The following is a 22,131-nucleotide window of genomic DNA, read 5'->3' as shown; positions in this document are numbered from 1 at the left end:
ATATTTCATATGGTGAAACTCCCACATCTTTTCTTGGAGCAGTTTGAATTCAGAGAAGTGCCAAAGGAAAGCACTTCATTTGGGGAAGCCGAGTTTCCAGAACTTTGTCAACTGCTTCTTTACTGTCTGATCCACTCCACCCTTCCAGAGGAGGAAGGATGCCAAGGGGTGTGAAACTTCTGCTTAATTCCTCGAGTCTGCATTAGCCCTTGAAATATTTCTGAAATAAAGTGATTTCCTTGTTCAGAGTCAATATTTTCAACAATTCCATTCCTGGGAATTCTTTGTTCCAGAATTACTTTAGTTTGCAGTATTACAATGTTCGCAGTAGCAGATACTGAAGGGATAGCTTCCACCTCCCCTGACAAATGATCGACCAAGAATAATAAGTATTTAAATCTACCTACTCTAAGGAGTTCAGTAAAATCTACCTGTACATTTTGGAAGCATTGAATTCCTGGTTCTTTCCCTCCTTTGGGCTGACTGCTGATAATTTTCCTATTTACCTTTTGACATACTACACAACTCCTGTATACTCGTTCAGCCAGAGTATGTGTATTCCTACACATAAATATTTCCATAACACAGCGTCACACATTGCTTGAATTGCCCAATTACCTTCTTGACGTCAAACAGCTAATATTTGCCTCATTAGCACTTTATTCAGCATTTCTCTCCAACCAGGGTTATCTATTTTCCTTTGGACTTCGTCACTCCTAATTCCTTAAAAACCTCTTTGTCTTAACACTTTTTACTTCTTTTTAGTTCTGGGTAGAGGTAGTTCAACAATTCCCTGAATCCTCTCTGTATTTATTCTTTGTTCTCCCTCAGACCCTAGGTGCCCTAAATGCTTGACTTCTCTTTGTATTAATTTTAACTTATTTTCCAGTACTTTCAAGTCCTGTTTTGCCAGAAAGTTCAATAGCTTGTTAGTGGCTTCCTCCAGAACTCCTATCTCCTGTTCTGAGAATAAAAGATCCTCCACATATTACAAAAGTAAGACCTCCTCCGGAGGTTTGAATTGCTCCCAAATCTGTTCTAGAACTTGCCCCCTCCTCCCCCCCCCCCAAAAAAAAAAAATCAGTCGCCCTGTAAACCCCTGAGCTAAAATTGTCTCTCTGTATAGTTGCTTCCACCCCATTTCAGGGTCTTTCTACTCAAAGGCAAAGGTACATCTTTGCTCTCAGGGTCTGAGATCACCCCATTAATAACACCATTATTCCAGTCTAACAATTTACTATTCGAAAGCCCAATTTCATTATTAAATCATTTCCCAAACAGTTAGTCTGTGCCTTGGGTGCATGCAATAATTGCCCAGTGATCATTGTATCCCTAGTCTCAGCGTGGTGTCCCCCAAAAGTAGCACTGTTATCCCAGTCCCTTCTACCCCCGTGACATTGAGGGTTTTCTTTGTTAATTTAAGCCCTGATATTTTACAGGCCAGCAATGACCTGGCTGCCCTAGTGTATTGGGTTTACGTGGCAAAGTTCTGGAAGTGGGGGGGCTGCAGTGGTGGCCTCTGTGAGAAGAATCCAGCAGCTGCCCCATGTTAGGTAAGGGCCAGTGTCACAGTTCCAGCTGGCTCCAGAGGGGCCTACCGCTGCCCAGAGCCAAGCCACGAGCAATGCAGTTTGTGCCTCTGTGAGCGCACAGCCAAGAAAAGGAAAACAAACAAACAAGCAAATAAATAAACAAACAAACAACAGAACAGCAGCTGGGAGAGCGAGGAGTAAGAAACCTCCCTGCAGACACCAAGCTCAGTGCAGAACGACAGGGAGGAAGCGCTCCAGGTGCTGGTGCCGAAGCCCCACCACATCTCACAGACAGGCCCCTGGTGGAGCAGGCTGTCCCCTCAGCAGCCCATGGGGCACCACAGTGGAGCAGATCTCTATGCTGAAGCCCGTGGAGAGGAGCCCATGCAGGAACAGGTGATCGGGGTGATCAGGAGCGGGACCAACTGGCTCCTGATGCATAGACCCCGCGACACAGACCCACACCTGAAGCAGTTCTCTGAAGAGCCACTGCCCGTGGAGAAACCCACACAGGACCAGCCCAGGAAGGTCGGCACCCCTCAGTAAGGACCCCACGTCAGAGCAAGGGAGAGAGCAGCCATGAAGGAGTGGTGGAAACGAAGCACCACGGCCTGATTGCAGCCCCCACTGCCAGCCCGCCCATGCCACTCAGGGCAGGGAAGAGATGGAAGAGAGTGGATGGGGAAAGGTGCCCCCAGCTTGTTTCTGTCTTTCTCACCGCTCCAGCCTGTCAGCAAGAGGTAATACATTTTAATACTCCTCCTATGCTAAGTCTGTTTTGCCCATGACGATAATTGTAGTGATCCCCACTGAGGTATGCCTGAGGAACCCTTGAGGTACACTTTTTCTTTTATCAGGGAACTGGCTTTCTGAGAAACCCTGACTCTCCTATTCCCAATCTCTCCTCCTTCTTCCACTCCAGATATTCCTATTTGAAGTGACCGGCCAGGCCACACTCAAAACATCTTCTCTAAGCCTGTCCCTGCTAGAATTTAGGCTGCAACACAGGTAGCTTTCCTTGCCTGCCCTTCCTTTATCTCTCTTCCTCGCCTTTGCATCCTGGGCCCAACTCCCCCTGAAAGCCCCTCTATCTCCAACCCTCTACCTGGTACACTGTGAATACTGTTAGTTTTGCTCTCTGCTTTTCCTTCTCATCTCCCCTCCTGGCATACACCTTCATACTACCTACACTGTTCCCTCCATCTTCCGACCTTCTGGAGCTTTTTCTGTGTATCTGGCCAGGCTTTAATCATAAAATGAACTTTCAAGAGTCCTTGGGCTACTGGGTCCTCAGGATTCATCCCCAAGTACTTTCTCATTCTGACCCCAGGTCTCTCATATGATTTTTGTGCTGTGGGTTGTTATTATCCCAGTTGAATAAGGATATTTCTGCTCCATTGGAATTGCTCTCGGTCCAGTGTGTGTGTGAGTTTTTTCCCATTCTTGCATAGCTGCCTGCCAAATCATTCCCCTCCTAAACATTCGTCTCCAGAGAATAACATACTCAGGACTGATGTCCTTCTGCCCCCGGAATACAAATTAGCCCTTAGAAATGGATTTGGCTGTTCTGCTGGTCCTATAGGGTCCTGAATTAAAGACTGTTTCTTAAAATAAAACCTTCTTAAGACTCCTAACCTCTCTGCTGGTAAGGGGTAGTTCACATAACCTATTTGTCCTTGTCCCACTCAAACCTCCCTAAGAGGGTACACATTTGGTGTTAGTGTTGTTAGTATCAGGGAAGGCACAATTCTCAGTATCTCTTCTACAAGGCTCTAATTCTTCCAGAGCCTGGAGTGAGCTCCTTCTGCATGGTCAGTGCCAATTGCAGTCCCTGTCTCCCTTCCTTCAGCATCTGCTGCTGCCTCCAGTGCAGTATTAGGATTAGAGGGAGCATAACTCGATTCCTCCTCCGAAGAAGGAGCCTTATTGTTTAGATATAAATTTAAAGCCTGAATTTTCATCAGACCTGTATTTTGGCCAAAATACTGGAGTTCCTTTTGTTAGCTTTTTAGGCCAGACAATTACACAATATCTAACAATTTGTTGTTTTGTTTTGTTTTGTTTTTAATCTTTTTCCCTAGTCTTTGGGTTGTTTTTCCAAATCCTTACCACTCTCCCCAAACGACTGTCCTTAGGCACAATCCCGGAGTCTCCGCCCTCACCCTGCTGACTCTCTGAACACTTAATCCCCATCTCTTTCTGACGTGCTGCCATGGACTTTACCACCCACCGGTTACCACACACCTTTACCTAGGATTAGGACAGAGGTTTGGTGTACTGCCGAGCACCTCACCTCACCGTGTTTGGGGTACCGTACACATAAGGGCCCAGTGTCCTGAGACTCCCTTTTGCAGGTCTATCTTTCGCTGATTGGGACTCCACACTAACAGTGCATCTCATTCACACTGCACACAAGAGTCTCCCCGAACCCACCCCAAGACAATACGGTGAAGTCTGCCTTCCGTCCGGGTTATTAGCAGTTATGCCTGTGCCTGTGCTGTGCCTGTGCAGACCTCCCTTCTCCGCCCCATGTGCTTCACTGAGCCTCTCTTCGGTTTAACAGTCCTGGTCCTTTGTTGCCCATCCCGAGACAACCCACCCTCCCCAATGAAATGGGTGAACTCAGCAGGGCGCACCTTCCTGTCTGCAGTGGCAAGGACTCTCTGGAAAGTGACAAGATGCGGACGAGCCCCCAGATTGTGAGAAAAACACCAATGATCTTCTTCAGACAGGATCTTCTGTGAAGGTATTTTATTTGTGATTGCAAAGACTGGGGTCCTGCAAAGCAGGAGTGCACAGGAAGAGTTTATCATACCTTATATTCTGTATTACCTGACACCCGATTCCTGCCCTGTTTCCTTGTTGGCTGAGTACTACAGGTTCACAGACTTCTTGATGCCTTTCTATACCTCATAGGTACAATATTATTTGACCACCTGTTACTTAATCCTTTTTTTTTTCTTCTTTTTTTCTTTTTCTTTTTCTTTTTTCCTTCATCACTCATGACTAGTGGGCCTGTGACTTTTGTTCTTAGTGATTTGCACTGCTCATCCTGTTTCTCCTGGCTATCCCCCTTATTTTGGTACACCGGGACCTTCCCCTTCTCTGCTTAACATACTCCTCACTGTTGTGCTGCTGTCATGCCTGCACAATCCCTTTTGAACATGCAAGGTTCGTGCATTTTCCACCACAAAAACACCTCCTATTGCAAAAACACAGCTCTGCTTCTCACACCGGTGTCTGTGAGCACCGAGTGGATGTGCTGGGGACAGGAAGCGGCCCCGTACTGCAGCACCTGTCAGCATCTCCAAGTGCAGGGCCCTTCGTGCAGTCACAGCCCCTTTCACAAGCCAGGTGGTTGTGCTGCAAGCTGTGCCGTCACTGGGACCAGAAGCAATGACGAGTTCCTTCCCAGCTATGGCAGCGAATCCGTGTAGCGTGGCACATTGCAGAGCCTGGGGTCAGGGACAGGAGCAGCTGTCGGACACAGCTGGAGCTGGGCCATGGGCTGTGACCCTGGCCCCGAGCGAGGAGCCTGGGGAGCCATCCCGGCCCCCCAGCTCCCCACAAATGCAGCTCGGGGGCACCCTCGGGGGCCTGCTTCAGCGTGGGCTGGGGGCTGTGACCTCACAGAGTCGTCCCCAGCTGCCGGCTGTGACCTCAGGGCCGTGTCCCTATAAAGCTGCGGCCAGCACCCCACGCCTGCCAGTGCTGTCGTACCTGGCTGTGAGCGATGGTTGACGACAGCAGCGTTTTCCTTGTCCCCGGCCTCCTGCTCCTGGTGGCCGGGATCTCTGTGCTCGCCACAGGCCGGCGCCGACAGGTACAGGGGGCTTGAGGGTGGGGGGCCACGAGGCTGGCATGCCGGTGGGGGGCCGGGAGCTGTCTGCAGCGGCCCCACGGGTCCCTGCCCAGGTTGGTCACTGTGCCGTGCTCCTGTGCCCACAGGGTGACGGCCTGCGCCGGCGAAAGCGGGGATGGCGGTGGCGAGCAGCAGCACCGCAGCCTGGTGAGTGCCCTTTGGAGGAGCGAGCACCCATCCCGCCGGGCCCCCAGTGGCCCTGCTGCCTCCGTGCTGCCTCCGTGCCAGCGCAGCTCAGACTCCCTCCCTGTTTTGCAGGCACCAAGCGGCTGTGGGGGTCGGGGCGCTGCAGCCCTGGCCGTGGGGAGTGCCTCGAGGCCCCGCAGGAGCTGCAGCAGCTGGTGCTGCCGGCACTGCCCGGGCGTGAGGCTGCTGCGCTGAAGCCTGACTGGTGGCAAGTGGCATGGAAGGACCGGGAGCAGCTGGTGGAGCGGGGCAGCCTGTCCTGCTGGGGCTACGGCGTCCCCAGGAGCAAGAGCTGCCCTGCGATCTGGACCAACGCCTCTCTGGAGCACCACGGAGGAGCCCCCGCAGAGCCCAGGCAGGAGGCACATCCCACTGACAGCCCTGCAAAACACCAACCTCTGGCCTCTGCCCTGAGCGCAACCAGCAGTGCAGAGGAGGCTGACGGGCTCCCTGGCAAGAGGCAGCGCCTGCGGAGTCTGACAGCCCCCGGAGCCCCCGGGCTTGGGAAGCGGGACAGAGGAGCTCAAGAGCCACCGGCTGAGGTCTGCTCCTCCACCCAGCCACCAGAAATGGGGGTGATCGTGCGTGAGAGTCTCCTTCACCCAGATGAGGTGCAACAGCACTGGGTGGAGTTGTCCCTGCCAACTCCCGGCTTCTCCAAGGACCTCTCAGCACCTCCAGGCCCAACCAACACAGCGCTACAGAAAGACCAGGGCTGCCAAACCGACTTTGTCATCATCCTGAGACCACTGGGGCCTGAGGAGGTCAATGGGAACCAACCCCAAACTGCAGCCCCTGTTGACATCTCAGAGCTGCAGCCGAGGCCTGAGCAGTGCAGCAAGGCCTGCATGGAGACAGCAAGCGAAGAAAAGCTGGAAAGCTCCTCGGGAACAGTGCCGCAGTCACCTGAAGGGGAGCATGAAGCACTGCCCCAGAGCACCAATTCTGGCTCCCTGCCACCGCAGCGTCCCTCTGTCCCCTTCCTCAAACCCAAGCCTCTCCTCCATCCGGACCAGGCCAAGAGGAAGAGGAAGAAGCACGGGGCCTCCGTTGTCTGCCCGGCAGCCTCTGGAGCACCACGCTCCCGCCCAGAGCCTGTCCATTTCCACAGGCCCGAGGCCACATTCATGCGCAAGGAGCTGCAGCACCACAGGGACCGGCTGGGCCCCGAGCGCCCATCCCAGCGAGCAGTGCCCCGGGAGGAGGGTGGCTGGGCAGCCCCAAGGGCTCACACGCACTGCACCAGGAACTCTGGCCACAGGATGGACACGGCTCCCTTGGGAGAAATTGTTAGGACGCCCTTTGGGCTGCCGTATGGCTGGGCGGGACAGGAGCCCACCGTAGTCTACCCACCCCTCAGGCCCGTGCTCCTAGCTCCAAGCCCGAGGGCTGAGCACCGTCGCAAGCACCGCAGACACTTGGTGGGACCGGCCGCAGGAGCCCCACACGGCCACTGGGGCAGCAGCACCACGCAGCCCGGGTGCTCCGACAGCAGCTTCCACCTGCGGGCTGCGGCTGTCCCTCAGAAAGGAAACACCAGCGCGGAGGTGACCACGGCGTCTGAAACCGCTGGGGCTGAGGCAGGCAGCTGGGGACCGAAGTGGTGGCCTTGGAGGAAGAAGAGCCCTGGCAAAGTTGAGAGCTCCCTGGGTTACGGGGCCCAGAGCAGCGACAGCCAAGAGCAGTGGACGACGGGCAGCAACCTCCCATGGGGAAATGTCCGGGCCAGGCCAGCTCCCAGCTCAGCTTCCAGAAGAGCCCAGGAGCCCCACGGCTACTCCAGCTCCTCTTCGGAGCCCTGCAGTGCCCCTACCACCAGATACCCGTGCTCGTGCCACCTGCGCCACTCCTGTGGCCCCCAGGGCACTGCAGCGCAACCGAGCGGCAACAGCATCCGCTCCTTCTGGGACAGGATTTTCCATCGGCAGCAGAAGGCGTCTGCATCGCCGCAGAGCTCTGCATCTGAGCACTGCTGCCATGCAGGCCACAGGAGGGGCAGGGCCAGCGTCCATGGAGCTTGTGAGAATCACAAGCTCCAATACTGGAATTAAATCCAATTCTTTGTACTCAGGTGTGTTTTCTGGGAGCCATCCCACATCGTGTGTGTTGGGGTTGAAGAAGGAGGGTGGGCTCAGGGAGACCAGGCAAGGTGTGCTGTTGCACCAGAGGACAACTGGCTTGGACGGGGAAGGGAATAAAACAGGGCTCAGCAGAGGAGAGCCTCGGGGAACAGTGCTGAAGCTGGGGGTGAGGCCGCCTCCACCTCGCAGCACCCCTGCTCGGTGACCGGCCACTCGCCTGGGCTCAACAAGATGCCAGCGCTCCTCGCTCCGAGAGGGGCCTCCTGTCTTCCCATCTCCAAGACAGAGAGAGAGATATCCAAGATAGAGATAGAACTCGAGAGGTGTTATGGATTAATATATCCATATTAATAACATATTAATAACTCCATATACAACAATGCAGTCACAGCGCCCTTTCACAAGCCAGGTGGTTGTGCTGAGAGCTCTGCCATCACTTTGACCAGAAGCAATGAAGAGTTCCTTCTGTTATATATGGAGTGGAAATTCGTTGTCGCGAAGATGGTTGATATTAATAAAAAAGGGGGAGATGTGGGAGTGTGGCCATGGGGGTCGGCAAGCTCCGTGGTTGATGGTAACATCAGACTCTTAACGATGAGGCCATCAGGAATGTAAAGAGTTTAGAGGGAACAAAGAAGGGTGATTCAGGAGACTGACCAATTAAAAGGTGTTTTGAAAAGAACTGCTGTGGAGAGAAGGATATAAGAGGGGAGCATGCCCTAAGATAAAAAGAAAGGCAACACGATGTGATGAAGTTATGTCATCAATAAAGAAGCAGAGAGAAGGAATGAACAGGAACAGGCTAGCAGAACGGAGACCAGGATGGGAACAGGCACACTGATCACCTCATGAAGATACATGTAGGTTTGGCCAGACTCAGCAAACTGCTCAGAGAAGCTTGTACAGAAAGTCGCTGGAAATGGGTGAACTGGAGCTGGAGAGAAGCTCAAGCTGAGAGAAGCGGAGCCGGCACACAACTGCCCCTCGCTGGTCAGCAGCTGCACATTATGGGGAATCGTACGTCCTTAGGAACAGAGACTGTCCTGGTAGCCTTACAGCTTATTCTCCTTATTAGCAATCAGACAGTTTATGAGCCTGAAATATGGGACCAAACCGAGGTCAAGGTATGGGACTCTGCAACTAAAAACAACAAGGTTGTGGTGGGATTGCTCGGCACCTGGCGATCAGTCTCTGAGGCCTTAAAGAGCCGTGTGGGACCACAGTCAGACACGTGTGGTTTGCCAGATAGTGAGGGAGCTGCGGGCTCCTTTACTGATCCGACTGCTATGCCATCGGCCCCTCTGCTGTTACAGATGCCCCTTGGTGACCTGGACGTGCCTTTTGACCCAGGCCCTATTGGCCTTGAAGAGAAGATGGATATGCTTTTCTTCGATCTGGGAAGAACGGGATACATAAGGCCTGAAGACTGAGTTCCTTGACAACTTAAAGCAAGACATACTGCTCAAAAGGAATGGAAAATGGAGACTGTTAAGTCACGGAACTTAAAGGATTGTTTGTTACCTTTTCTGATTGTATAGGCATACTCGTGTTTAGTATGAAGGAGCAATGTTCTGTGTATTTAGAATGTGTGATGTTTGTGTGTGTGTGTTGGTGGAGCGTAGACTCCCTGCACACGCAGCACTGTTTACTTGCCTTTTATACCTTTTATAGCTTTTATACCTTTTATAAGTATAAATACTACAAAATTCAGACTGAGACTTCATTTATAACAAGGGGGATAGCTAAGGGAAACAGGACGAGTCGTGCAAAATCAGTAAAAACAAAAATCATGGGACCTGTAGTCATGAGAGGAGGAAAAAAAAAAAAAAAAAGTATAATCAGTTGGTCAAGAGGAATTGGAGGTATGTGGTATAGAAAGGTGTGGAGAAGTTTGTGAGCCTGTAGCACTGAGCCCATGAGGTGACGGCTGGAATCAGGTGCCGGGCAGTAGGAATACGGGGTGATGACAACTGTTACTGCGTGCTGCTGCCTGCAGGACGCCCGGTATGGCAGTCACATATAAAACAGCTACACAGGAGCTGCTGCCGGAGGAGATCAGTGAGAGTTTCCTCACATCAGCGGCTCCCGGCGCCGTGCCCGGTCGAGCACCCCCCGTCCCCTGCCCGCCCCTGACGGGTGGCGCCGCCATTTTGTCACCCCCCCCGGCACCCCCTCAGTGCCTCTTCCCCCGCCCCTCCGGTGTCTCCGCGCCGTGACGTCACCCCGCCCCGCCCCCACGGAGACCACATGGCGAGGGGCGTGGCTTGTCCGTGTCCCCGCCCCCTTTCCGCTGTGCGCATGCGCCCGCCCTGTGCCGCCGCCATTTTGTGCTGAGGGCGGGCGGCGGCGGCCGCAGGTGAGGGCGGCGGGGCCGGGGCCGGGGCCGGGGCCGGGGCCGGGGCCGGGGCCGGGGCCGGGGCCGGGGCCGGGGCCGGGGCCGGGGCCGGGGCCGGGGCCGGGGCCGGGGCCGGGGCCGGGGCCGGGGCCGGGGCCGGGGCCGGGGCCGGGGCCGGGGCCGGGGCGCTGTGTGCGGGTTTTTTGGGTTTTTTTGCCCCTCCTCACGGGTGTGTGGAGCTGCTGTTCCCGGTCGCGGGCTGCAGGCGGTCGGCGGGGTGGCTGCATGGCTGTGGGTGCCGCTGCGCTTCTTGTTCTGGCCTGGATGGGGAGCTCGCACACACGGGTTTTGTGAGCCGTAGTTAGAGGTGCTGACGGATCCCTCTTCCTTTTCAGAGCTGCAGGATGGAAAACTACAAGAAGACCAAAATCGTGGAGAAGCCTTGCCCGCTGCCGTTCGCTGACCTGCCCCCTGACATCATTGAGATGAAAGTGAAGGACGGGAGCAAAATAAGGAACCTGATGGGGTATGCCATTGGCAAGATGGAGCTGGACTCCGTGAGGCAGATCCTTTTCACTGGCTCAGGCAAGGCCGTTAGCAAGACCATAACGTGTGTGGAGATCATGAAACGGAGGCTGAAGGAACTCCACCAGATCACCAAAGTGCTTTTCAAGCAGATCGAGGAGATCTGGGAACCCATTGTGCCTGAGGCAGGCCTGGATGCCCTGACGGTGAAGAGAAACATTCCTGCCATATGCGTCCTGCTCAGCAAAGACGCCCTCGATCCCCAGGAGCCTGGCTATCAGGCTCCAGGTTCTTTCGATGCCTTCTGGATCGAGACACTTAAAGCAGAGTCCCAGGCCCAGATGAAGAGGAAGCAGGGCGGAGGAAGAGGAGCTGGCAGCACAGGAAAGCAGCCTCGCGCCACTGGAGGGCACGGGGAGCCTGGTGTGAAGTCCTGAGACAGACACGCGTGGGTGGTTTGGGGGATTACGGAGCCGAGCCAGCTGCTGCAGCTGGAAAACTGCTGAACACAGGGCCTTGCAGAGCTGCTAGGGGAGGGCAGGAGCAGTTCCTGCTCCAGACGGATGTCACATTGTGCTGCGACGGGCTCCCGTGGCAGCGGCACCGGGCTGTGCCGCGCAGCCTGCGGCTCAGGGGTGAGACGGGAAGGCAGGAGGCCGCTCTGGGCGCGAGGAGTGCTGCCGTCTCGCTGAGCCCGGGCGAGCGGCCGGTCGCCGAGCGGGGATGCTGCGAGGTGGAGGCGGCTCTGCCCATCGCTGCAGAGGGGACACCGCGTGCGGGTCACCCCCTACTGTCCCCCTGCCGCCTCCCTGCAGCTGCCGGCAGCGCCGCAGGGGCGGGCGCAGGTCCCAGCGGGCACAAAGTCCCTGGTGCTGGGGCAGCGCTCGCAGTGAGCCCCAAGAGCACTCATTTCCCCTCTCTGCTCCTTCCTGCTGGTTGTGCCGGTTTCAATAAAGTTTCCTTTTCTCACCGTGCGCTTTTTCCTCTCTTCCTTCCCCCTCTCGGCGCTGGGGGTTTCGCTGCTGTGTCCGAGCGCGCCCTGCACGCGGCAGCAGCGGGGCGGGGGGGCGTGGCCACCCCTCCGGTGGGGGCGTGGCCAAAGGCAGGGCGCCGGCGGGAGCCGCCCCCGGTGGTGGCGGGAGGCAGCGGCACCGCGCGGGGCTGCGGCAGCTCCGGGCGGCCCCGCGCCGCCACCGCCACCCCCCGGACCCGGGACCCCCGCACCCGGACACCCCAGGGACCCCCCGGGCTCCGGAGCCGGCAGCGCCGCCCGCGGGGTCCCGGCGGTTCTCGGAGGCAGGTAACGCCGCGGCCCCGGGACGGGAGGGAGGCTCCGGAGGGACCTGTTGCTGCCGCACGGGGCTCCGAGGCTCCGGGATGCGCGCTGGGGGCTGCGGGAAGCCCCCTCTCCTCCTCCCTGCTCCGCGGTGTTCAGGCACGGGGGGGCATCGCCACGTTTCGGGGGGCAGCAGCGCACGGAGAGCGGCCGGCGGCGGGGCCGGGGCTGCCCCGGGAGGGAGGCTGGGGACGGGATTTGGGGCCCCCGGGACACCTCCGGCTCCGTGCCCCCGGCCCCGGCCCGGGATGGAGGGAGGCAGCCGGGTAGCGCCCGCGGAGGCTGCACGGAGCCCCCCAAACAGCAGCCTCCATCCCCCCGAACCCCCTCGGGGCTTTGCAGGAGGCTCCCACCTCCCCCGGGGGGCTCGGGCACCCCGGTGCCGGCGGTGACGGTGACTTTCTCCCTTCCAGGTCCCGGAGGGAGCAGACGCATCCCCGCCGCGCTGCCGGAGGAGAGGAAGCCTTGGGAAAGCTCCGAGCCGAGGTCACAGCTCCCGGAGGCCCGGCTGTACCGGGGGTCCTGCCACCCACCCGCCTGCCTCCCCCGGGCCGTCCCGCTGCCCGCACCGCAGCCGTCCCGTCCCCGCTGTCCCCCGCCAATGCCCCCGGCTGCAGGCTGTGCCGGCGTCCCAAGCGCGGGGCCGAGCCGGGGGTCCCGCTCCTCCCCACGGGGCAGCGGCGATGGGGGCGGCTCTCTCCACCGGAGCAGTCGTTGCGATTTCATTCAACTGCATCATCGCCTTGCTCATCCTCATCCTCTTCCTCATCCTCTGCAAGGCCTGCAGGACCCCGTCGTGCCCCAAGAAGGGTCCCCCCTCCGACGCGGATGAGGCGAGGAACGAGGAGAAGTACCTGCTGCAGCCCTGAGCCGCGCGGGGGGCTCGGGGACGTGGGCACCCGGCGGTGCTGAAGGACCTGGACGTGGTGTCCGTAGCGGGACGCTGGTGCTGGCCCGGCAGGATGGGAGCGGAGGGGACGCTGAGCTGCTCGCAGGGGCGTGATTTGGGGCAGAGCCCTTCACCCCCGTGGTCCTGGCGCGTGGACGCCCTGCGGGTGCCCGCGGTGCCCGCGAGGACGGAGACGCAGTGGCTGGGGACGTGCTGCGGGGACACGCACAGCCAGCAAGCGTGGTGGGAGCCGTGCCCTCGAGCTCAGCCCGTGTTCGGGGCCGGCCCGCGGGCTCCTGCGTGGTGCTGGTGGCCCGGCTTTGGGGATACGCTCTGCCCTTCCCCTGGGGACAGTGGCAGGTGCAGATTCGGCCACCTCGCGGCACCGCAGACCTGAGCGGGGCTGGATGGGGGCTCAGAGGGAGGAGGCGGTGGGGCTGGCGCCTGCCCTGCAGCTCCCCAAACGCTGGCTGGGGCAGGCAGCCCGTGGGCAGGGGACCTGTCCCCGTCCCTGGTGCTGTCCCCGATGAGAGCACCTCCCCGTGCCCCGCTGCTGCCTGCCCGAGCCCCCGCAGAGAGCTGGGGGTGTTTCAGAGCTGGAGTGCCCGGCTGAACGGCACCGCAGGGTCTTCCAGCCCTGATTCCTGGGGACAGGAGGTCAGCCTGGCCCCCCTCTCCAAGGCCGTGGTGGCTCTAAAGCGAGGGACACTTGGTCTGGTTTGTCCCCAAGCCTGACGGCCGCTTCCTCTGTCCTGCCTGTGAGTTTTGGAGCGGCTCCTAGAGCGGAGCAGTAGCCAGAGCGGGGACCCCGGGGCGCCTGGTCCCTGCTGGCACAGCCGCTGCAATAAGGGGCTGGAGAGGGGGGCTGTGCCGGGGGGATGCAAGCCGGGGTCCCCACGCGGGCTTGGCCAGGCCTGGCGAAGCCCCTGGTTCCTTCCCGTGTCAGGTGTAGCTAACGTCCCTTTGCAGTCGTGTTTTTACTAGACTAATAAACCAGCCGTAGGACCCAGGAGGCGTCTCTGAGCTCTGCCCTGCGCCCGCTGCAGCACGGGAACCACCAGGGAGGTCACGGGGAGGCCTCGTGTCCTGCCCACAGCTCTGCCTGCGTGTCCTGGGACCAGTGGCCAACATCCCTGCAGGGCTGCGGGCGCTTTGCTGGGTGGCTGTGACGAGGAGGGGCTCGTCCTGCACCCTTTCTGTGGCCTTAAAATGCGTGGTGACAAACCTGGCTGGGCTGGGGGCACGTGGCTGCCGGCAGCGAGCAGCCCCAGCCCTGGTGCTGGTGGCAGAGGAGTTTCCAACCCGTGTCCTCACGTCACGGGGTGCGGGACGCTGGCAGGGGCCGCGGGCCAGCCGAGGGGACGGGGACACCCGCTGCTGCCCGCGCGCCGCCGGTCCCCGCTCCCGGTGTCTGTGCGCGAGGCTCCCGCGGTGACAGCCCTGTCCCTGCTCATCAGCATGCAGCGAGGCCACCGCGGCTCCTGCTGCCACCGCAGCCACGTAGCAGCTTAATCCCTCTGCCGCAACGCGCCGGAGTGCCGGGAGGGCTCTGCAAAGCCCGGCCGTGCCCGCGGCCGTCGGGGAGCCGGCTCCTCGGAGCAGCCGCTGCGATGCCCCGGCCCGAGCGATGGCCCGTCCCTCTGCCACCGCAGGGTGAGGTCTCCAGACACCTGCTGGCCACCCCAAAATAGTGGGACCCATTAAAAAAAAAATAAATTCAAGGTTTTACCGGGGCTGGAGGCACCTCTCCTGCCTCCGCGGGGCTCTCAGTGGGTGCGAGCATGGACACGGATGGGAAAAAATCGAGCGCGGCTCCGGGGACCCGAGCACAGCGAGGGGCTGCTGTCCCCAGGGACAACGGCACGCTGCCGGCCTTTCAGCAGCTCTCTTTATTTGTCTGGGCACAGAGACCGAGTGCTCCGGCTCTGCAAAGAGCAGGCGGAGCGGGGCCCACGGCTCGCATGCCAAGCAGCCGCTGCTCAAAGCCGGGTTTGTTCGCCGGCACGGGGGCCCGGCACGGCCGTGGCTCCCGGCGCTCACTTCCCCGCCGTGCCCTCCGGCTCTCTCACCAGGTTCAGCAGCTTGTCCAGCTTCGCGATTTCCACCTCCGGGCCCTTCTTCACCACCTGGCCTTTCTTCTCCTGCGGGCAGAGGAAGGAGAGGAAGAGCTGTGAGAGACCCTACCCCGGAGCAGACGTGAGGCCAGCTCCTCACCGAGCCTCCCACGGGATGGCGCGTCCCTGCTGTGCTCAGAGGTGACAAAAACGTCCCTAAAACTCCTCCAAGCCGTTTCAGCCCTCGCAGCACGCAGCCAGGCGAGCTGTAGCACCATGAAGCTCTCCTCGCCGTGCACCCCGTGGTGCTGCTCTGCACAAGGGGTGCTGCGGGAGGCATCGCACGGAGCTGTGCCAACCCCATGGGGTACAGGGGAAGAGCTGCTCCCACAGCCTGCCAGCACCCGTCCTGGGCTGCTAGAGCAAACCACCACCAGCACCTGAGGAGAAAGCACTGAGCATGAGGGAAATAAGGCAGCCTGAGAGCTGCAGGAGCTTCCAGACCTGGGGGGATGAAGTCCCTGCCACATCCCTGCCACCCGAGGCTTTGGGATGAGCAAGCCTTCCTGATGGGTGGGGGCTTTGGAAAAAAGTGACGACTGGGTTTGTGCTCTCCAGACTTGTATCATTACACACACAAACACAACAGAGGGGTTTTTCTACCTGCTGTCAGCCCACAGAGCCTGCAGCAGCTGAGCATTTACCTGGGGGGATCCCCCCAGGCAGCATCTGCCCTCAGCTGCCCTCAGCTCTCAGCCGTCCCCTTGGCCAGCCCTCGGGCTCTCGCCTCACCCTTGGGTTTGGGGTCCCTGCTCCGGGGATGTGGAGCTCGTCTGCGAGCACCCCAGAAATCAGGCGTCACACGAGGCTAAGTGAGGGGCTGGTAAAGGAGAGCTGGGCGTCCTGACACAGCGGGGAGCTGGAGAGGTGGCACGGGTCCCCAGGCACAGCAAGGGGGAACATCACCAGCCAGGTCTCGGGGCAGAGAGCCCCCTGCCTGCTCCTGGCAGCCCCAAAGCTTGGTGATCCCAAAGCTTGGTGATCAGCGAGGCGTCTGCCTGCTTCCTGCTCTCCCCGCTTAGAAAAGATCAGTTCTCCTCTTGCTCAATCAGCTCCTCTGACGGCCCCCAGTGCAGTGATTACAAACTTGCTTCTTCCTTCAGTTCCGGGGGAAAAAACAAAACAAAACAAAACAAAAATGCTGGGGCACAACAAAGAGAAAATTGCGCATGGAGCTGCAGGGATTTCTCTGTTCCTCTAGCAAAAGTGGGCTGCGTTAAAGGCAGCAGGAATTTGCCCTTGCTAGAAGAGAGCTGGGGCCATCTGGATACGCACACAGGGAGGTGCAGCTTCCCAAGTCCCCTCTCCAAGCGGATGATGGGGAGAGAGCCCGTGCAGGAGCACCCCTGCCACAGGGCAGGCAGGAAAACAGAGCCATCCGCACCCTGCGACTCCCCCACTTGTCAAACCAAGGCATTAACAAGGCCTTCGGTGCTTTTCTCTAGAAGAAGAGAAAATTGAGGGGAAGGAAGACCCTGAGGCATCCCTGGGGCTCTCCCACCCCAGCCCAGCACACCCCAGCAGAGGTTTCCTTAGGCAGAGGGAGGAAAACTTGTGGTGCAAGCACTGCTGGTGTGAACGGGGCACTTGGAAACCCCTCTGCTCCCGAGATGAAAGCCTCCAAGCGCAGGAGCGAGTCCGGGTTGTTTTGAAGTGCCAGGTCCACGCCTCGCATCCCAGGCCGGGGCTGGTTTGCATTAACTCCGCTAAGTGAGCAACGCCCTCGGCAGCTCGGGTCCGGGTGCTGGGAGCGATGTTTGTGCTCACGGCCCACGTCAGCGCCGAGCATCTCGCTAAGCAGGAGCGTTGGGATAAACACAGCTGCTCGGGGTATTTCAGGACTGAGCTATCTGCGCAGAAAAGCTGCTTTGCTGTCTGCCTGCGTGCAAAACGCTCCCTTTGGCACCCGGCGTCGCGCTCAGCACCGTGCACGGGGCCGTGGGAGCGAGAGCTGGGAGAAGGGGAAGCTGAAGATGTCCCTGCTGCCATCCCCAGCACCAGCGAGGGTCCCTGGCTGACACCCTGCAGGTATTTCTGAGGTTGAGGCTCAGCTCCTTGTCGCTGACCTGTCTCTGAAGCCTTGGTCTGGAGGCCAGCTCGTCTCCTCTGGTGCTGCTGACAAAGCTGCAACCAAGTCACACGCCAGCCAGTAATGAGCCGTAACCAAACCAGAGCCCTGGTTTAATGCCAAATCACCAGGCAAGCGGGATGACACAGAGAAGGAAAATTATAATGCCTCCTGGGGAGCACTGGGACGGGATGAGGCTTCCTTCCTTCCACCTGCCCTTCCCTCAGGGTGACTGTGTGCGTGAGCCGGGCCAGCCACGTGGCTGCAGGCTGGCCGATAGCCCCGCAGACACAGCACCCACCTCAGTGCACGTGGCATCTTCCTGCAAACCCATGGGATTCACCCGCCTCGAGCCTCCGTGGAGCAGGGCTTCTCAGAGCAGAAGCGAGGGGAAACATCACCACCCACGTGGCTGCGACCCTAAAGGTCCCCTCCGTCCTGATGGAGGGCGATGATGCACTCGCGGGGTCTGTCCTCCACCTGCCCCCTGCTCACACCGCACCCTGGGGGCTCTCCAGGAGCCAAAAGGGAGCTGGGGCAGAGCATCCCCCCCCCTTGGAGCCGACAGATGTAGGGCTGAGCTTACACAGGAGGTCTGTCCCCGAGGAGCTCATCAAACAGGCACTGGAGCCGCTGGCAGCAGCATTCGCATTGATTTTGTTGTTAACATTTCCCAGCAAGAGAGCGAAACGCGCTCGGAGGAAACCGTGATGGAGGATGTGTCACAGCCTGGATGGCTCTGCACGGGGACAGACCCTGTCCCAGAGCCTATCCCACCGCTGGGACACGGCCCCGGGGAGCTGGGGATGGGAGGAGACCCCTGTGCCTGGGAGGGAAACTGAGGCAGGGGGTGCCTGGCCCCATCGCAGCGTGGACCATGCAGGTCCTCACAGCCCCAGAGGCGGGTGCTGATGCTGAAAGCAAAGCAGGAGGTGGCAGATGAGTGAGATGGAGCCACAGGGCGAGGATAAGCATGAGGACAAGGACAAGGACGAGGATCAGGACTGGCCATTTGAGGAACCCAACCCCGTTGCCCCAGCGCTCCCCATGCTGGCACTCGCTGAGCTCTGGGGCCAGGACACGGCAGTCATTGAGGCTGGAGTCGCTGCGCCTTGGCTGCCGCCCTCGTTCCCTCGCTGAGCAGTAAGCCGCCAAGTTATTAAAACCCTCCCATAAAACTCATGGTGCTGGCACTTCCCAGCCTCCGTTTTTTTTTTCTTTTCCCATTGGTGGAATGATCATAAAACATCTGCTGCGAGGTTTCGATTAAACAAAGCAAAACATGTTTATGTTTTAAAGTAGCGAGAAAGTCAACCATGCTGGCACGAGCACGAGTGGAAAATTCCCCGAAACCTCCCCGGGAGCCGAGGGGACCCTGTCCTGCTGCGTCCTGGCCAAGGGGCACCAGCCTGGCCCTGCCCCGCTGCCGACGTGACCCCAGTGCTCCCAGTCCCTGCTGCTCCTGGCAGGACGGGATTTCTGGGCACAGCTGTGTTGGCACAGGGTCTGGCCACTTTGCTAAACATCCCAGTGACCTAGGGCATGTGCAAAGAGGGTTTAAACTCTTACAGGCTGATCTAGAAGGGGGTGAGAAGCTTCAGGAAGCCACCGATGGGGCTGTCCAAACCCCCCAGCCTTATTGCCCTCAATGGGAAGGGGCGCACGGTCTGCCAGGCGTTCAGAGGTGCTTTGCTTCTGGAGAAGACCTTTCTTTGACCTCATCAGTGACGGGATCAAAGAATTCAGTGGATGAGAGGAGAGAAGAGACCTCCCTGGAGCCTTCCCTGGAGTTGGGAAGAACAAAGAAACCCAAACTCCTTTGTGAACACAGCAAGATTTTCCTCACCTGGGGCCACCAACCAAACAGGCACGGAAGGGACACGATACACCCTACAGCTCTCAACCCTTCCAAAACTTCCCCACCACGGCCCTACAGCAAGCTCTGGTGTTGCAGGTGAAGCTGGAGCCCACTTAGGCTAAGCTGGGGATGACGCTGGTGCCAGGGCCACTTTGGGGCTCTCCAGGTGCTGTTCACAGGCAGCAGCAACGCCGCGGAGAGCCTCAGGTTACACTCACAGCCCGATCTGCCGGCGTTGCTCCTGGCCCACAGAAGGATTAGCTGACAGACTGGAGATAAGGATTTAGGCTTATTTTGCTCCTCTTTGGAAATAAATGACGCAGGAAATGTTCTGCTTGCAGGGAATGAAGCTGGCAGAAAAGCCCAGGGGATGGCTGGGTTGTTCAGACATCAGCAACCACACAGGATCAGCGGCCACACAGGATCGCTTTCTGCTTCCCGCACCGAGGTGCTGGACGAGCTGGGCTATGGCCCCAAAATGCTCGTCCTGCCAGCTTCAGCTGAAAGCTGTGCTGCTGGTTTTAAATTCGGATCAGACCTGGAAGAGGCTGGGAGCATCCCAGGTGTGCACCAGAGGGAACGTGGAGAAACGCAGGGGGCACCTGTATCTCGTGGTGGGTGCCTGCCTTACCAACACGCAAGCAAGAGGGGAGAGAATGAGGTGGGAAGGCCAGGCTCTGCAGCAGCAGAGAGCTAAAAGCCAGGTCAAATTCTCATCCACAGCCATGCAGGAGGGCTCTGTCACCACATCCACTCTGCCAGAGGCAGGCTGGGACACCACAGCTTGGCTCATTCCCCTCACAGTGCCTTCTGGCCAAGCAAAGGATGTTCACACAGAGGAACCAAACTCTTCCCCTGCCGGTTTTGCTGGCCTGCAGCAACGCTGTGCCATGGAGGAGCTTGGCTTTTGTGCCAGCGGGTGCTGTGGTGCAATCTCTCCCTTAGCAAAGAGCTCAGGAGATGCTCGGCAGCGAGCCTCCGGAGCATTTTTGGCATGTTGGACTTAACAAACCACCGCCAGCACCAAACTGCAGTGGAGAAGAGCAGCTGCCAGACCAGAAGCATTAGGTGCTGGTGGAAATGCAAAGCTGCTGATCTGCTCATCTCAGCTCACAGGGACCGCAGCTCAGTCTGGCCTCGGTGTGCACTGGAGCAAAACACAAGGAGGGTGCTGGTGGCACCAAGAGGCACAAGATGGGCAAGGCCACGAGCAGCTGCAGGCGAAGGAAGGGTTAGTCCCAGGCTTTGCTCTTTGGGCAGATGAAGAAATTGGGCTTTCAGCCATGCAGAGCGCTCCCTGCTCTCGCTAACTCCAGAGCCATACGCGATGCCTCACACACCACTAATTTGGGCACCTAAATATAGCCCCAAGAAGCCCTCATTTAGCTGCTGTGCAGGAAACCTTGGTAAGCATGGCCAAGATGAGCAACAGGCGCTCTGCTCCTATGAGAAGACACACTGCGTTTTGTCAGCCGTGGGGACAATTCGGCCACAATCTGTGCATGTGTGTGATGGAGACCAGCTTTGTCCTCAGGCATCAATCACCCTTGGTCACTGAGAAGCCACCTTGAAGAGGGCAGCCTGGGGAGATGACAAACTCCTCACAAGGCTCGTGGAAGTGATTTTCAGTCGTATCAGTTCTCAGATTTAGCACTAAGCACTGAGAAAAAACACTCTGTGCTCAGTGTGCAAGGTAATTAGCCTGCCTTGACCTGTATAAGCTTTGTAAAGGGACTAAAAGGATGTAAAGAGCCCCAGAGCTTTTACCTCCAGCACAGGGAGTCCTGGTGCTGCGAACCACCACTGGGAAGGGGCAGAGGCAAGGGGAGGCCCTTCCTTTGCCTCCCTGGGGGGCAAGTGGTACATCCCCCACCACCCTCAGCCCTGCACCCAGCCCTGCTGGGCTCCAGCTTCCTGCAGTGCCATCGGTCTCTCCTGGAGGGATATGATTACTTTAATTAGCTCTCGGCAGCACCCAGCGGGCAGCCCTGTGCTATGATGGCACCAGGTGGAAGGGCTGGCGGGGCACCAGCGCCTGGCATCCAGCTGTGGGATCTGTCAGGCACAAGCAGCAGGGAGGAAGGAGCTAGAACTGGTTTTAATTGGGACTGTCCCCACAAACCACTGGACAGGAGGTGCTGTGGCTTCTAGCTCAACCCCAAATATTCCTGCAATTGCAGTGAAACCTAAATGCACGAGCCCGGCAGTCCTCAGCCACAAACCCCGATGCCAGCTGGCAGGTAGCGCCATCAGCTGCACGGCAGCTTCCTTATCAGCCGGCATCTCTCTTTCCTTTCTGTTTTTTCAGCTCCACTTTGGTGTCTTTGCATGATGGCTCAGTAAGCTGCTACGGATTAGACTTCAATAAAAGCAACCAAACAAGGCTGTGGATGTGCCATTCTTCCCATACCCTGGCACTGCTGTTATCTCGCAGAGCACAACATCACAAGAGATCACTTGCAGTTGCACCAACACTACATTTTCAAAAGTCGGGGTTGTTTCTTTCCAAATCCCTCTTTCTCTGACTACCATTTCTAACACACATCCCCTGCGAACGCCTTTTAACTGCCTTAAGAAAGTCCAGCTGCTACTTCTCTCTTAACACATTTCCTTTGTAACTTTTGTCACATTAGGCTTTTAGTATAACTCACGGAAATATTTGCAACAAAAATGTATTCTTGTTTGCTACTAACATGACAGCGTGTGAATATACTTCGCTCTGGATAAATACAAGTACATTGGGAACTGAGCTTTGCTATAAATAGAAGTGAAAATAAATGTCTTCACTCCCAGATGCCGGATATTTAATAACATTAAATGCCAATGACATGGAAGATGTATTACAATTGATACCGTCGCACCGAAAGAGCTGGGTTTGCAGTATGCCAGGCCACAGCGCTCCCTCCTCTCTCCTGCTCTCCATGACTGCACTTGAACTCGGGGATGCTCCAGAAATAGCACCAGATATTTCAACTGCGTGAACAATTGTGTCAGCCCGACAACACGTCCTCGTGTGTAGGTTTCAGTTAAATCACAGCATCGCTGGAGCAGGGCTAGGAGAAGCCCTCCAGCGCCCACCAGTCCGCCCCGGTCTGTGGCTGCCTTTGAATTGCTCCTGACAGACGCCTGCCCAGCGCTCGACCCGTTCCTCGGGGTACAGGCACAACGTGCCCCGAGCGCTGGGCTTTCACGCTCTGCTCCCATCACCTGCGTGCCCATTTCTTTTGAAAACCTCCAGGGATGGTGCTGCCAGCCCATCCCCTGGTGATGGCTATCAGCACGTCTCTTTCACGCCTGTAAATCCCTTTCCATCAGCCTTTTGCTGCCTTCCTCGCCCCGCCAGCC

General features: G+C 58.1%; 3 protein-coding genes across 3 annotated transcripts in view; 2 read left to right on the top strand and 1 right to left on the bottom strand.

Moving 5' to 3' along the window:
* Positions 1–9,984: 9,984 nt before the first annotated feature.
* RPP25L (ribonuclease P/MRP subunit p25 like) lies at positions 9,985–11,495 on the top strand. The gene is made up of 2 exons (XM_084305749.1): positions 9,985–10,017; positions 10,392–11,495. The coding sequence occupies exon 2, from the start codon at positions 10,401–10,403 to the stop codon at positions 10,956–10,958; it is 558 nt and encodes a 185-aa protein (XP_084161875.1). The 5' UTR covers positions 9,985–10,017; positions 10,392–10,400; the 3' UTR covers positions 10,959–11,495.
* Positions 11,496–12,540: 1,045 nt separating this feature from the next.
* ENHO (energy homeostasis associated) lies at positions 12,541–13,066 on the top strand (the record flags this gene model as incomplete). The annotated part of the gene is made up of 1 exon (XM_084305253.1): positions 12,541–13,066. The coding sequence occupies one exon, from the start codon at positions 12,541–12,543 to the stop codon at positions 12,724–12,726; it is 186 nt and encodes a 61-aa protein (XP_084161379.1). The 3' UTR covers positions 12,727–13,066.
* Positions 13,067–14,782: 1,716 nt separating this feature from the next.
* The window catches only part of DNAI1 (dynein axonemal intermediate chain 1), a gene marked incomplete at both ends in the record, with an annotated part of 133,300 nt that continues 125,951 nt past the window's right edge, over positions 14,783–22,131 (bottom strand). Inside the window, one exon of the mRNA XM_084305112.1 lies at positions 14,783–14,887. Within this exon, the coding sequence (XP_084161238.1) occupies positions 14,783–14,887 (105 nt within the window). The remainder of the gene's footprint in view (positions 14,888–22,131) is intronic.

The sequence above is a fragment of the Netta rufina genome (assembly GCF_964035555.1).
Source record: "Netta rufina genome assembly, chromosome: Z".
NCBI lineage: Eukaryota > Metazoa > Chordata > Aves > Anseriformes > Anatidae > Netta > Netta rufina.
The sequence above is the reverse complement of the archived record's forward strand: the minus strand, read 5'-3'. Positions and strand labels throughout refer to the sequence as shown.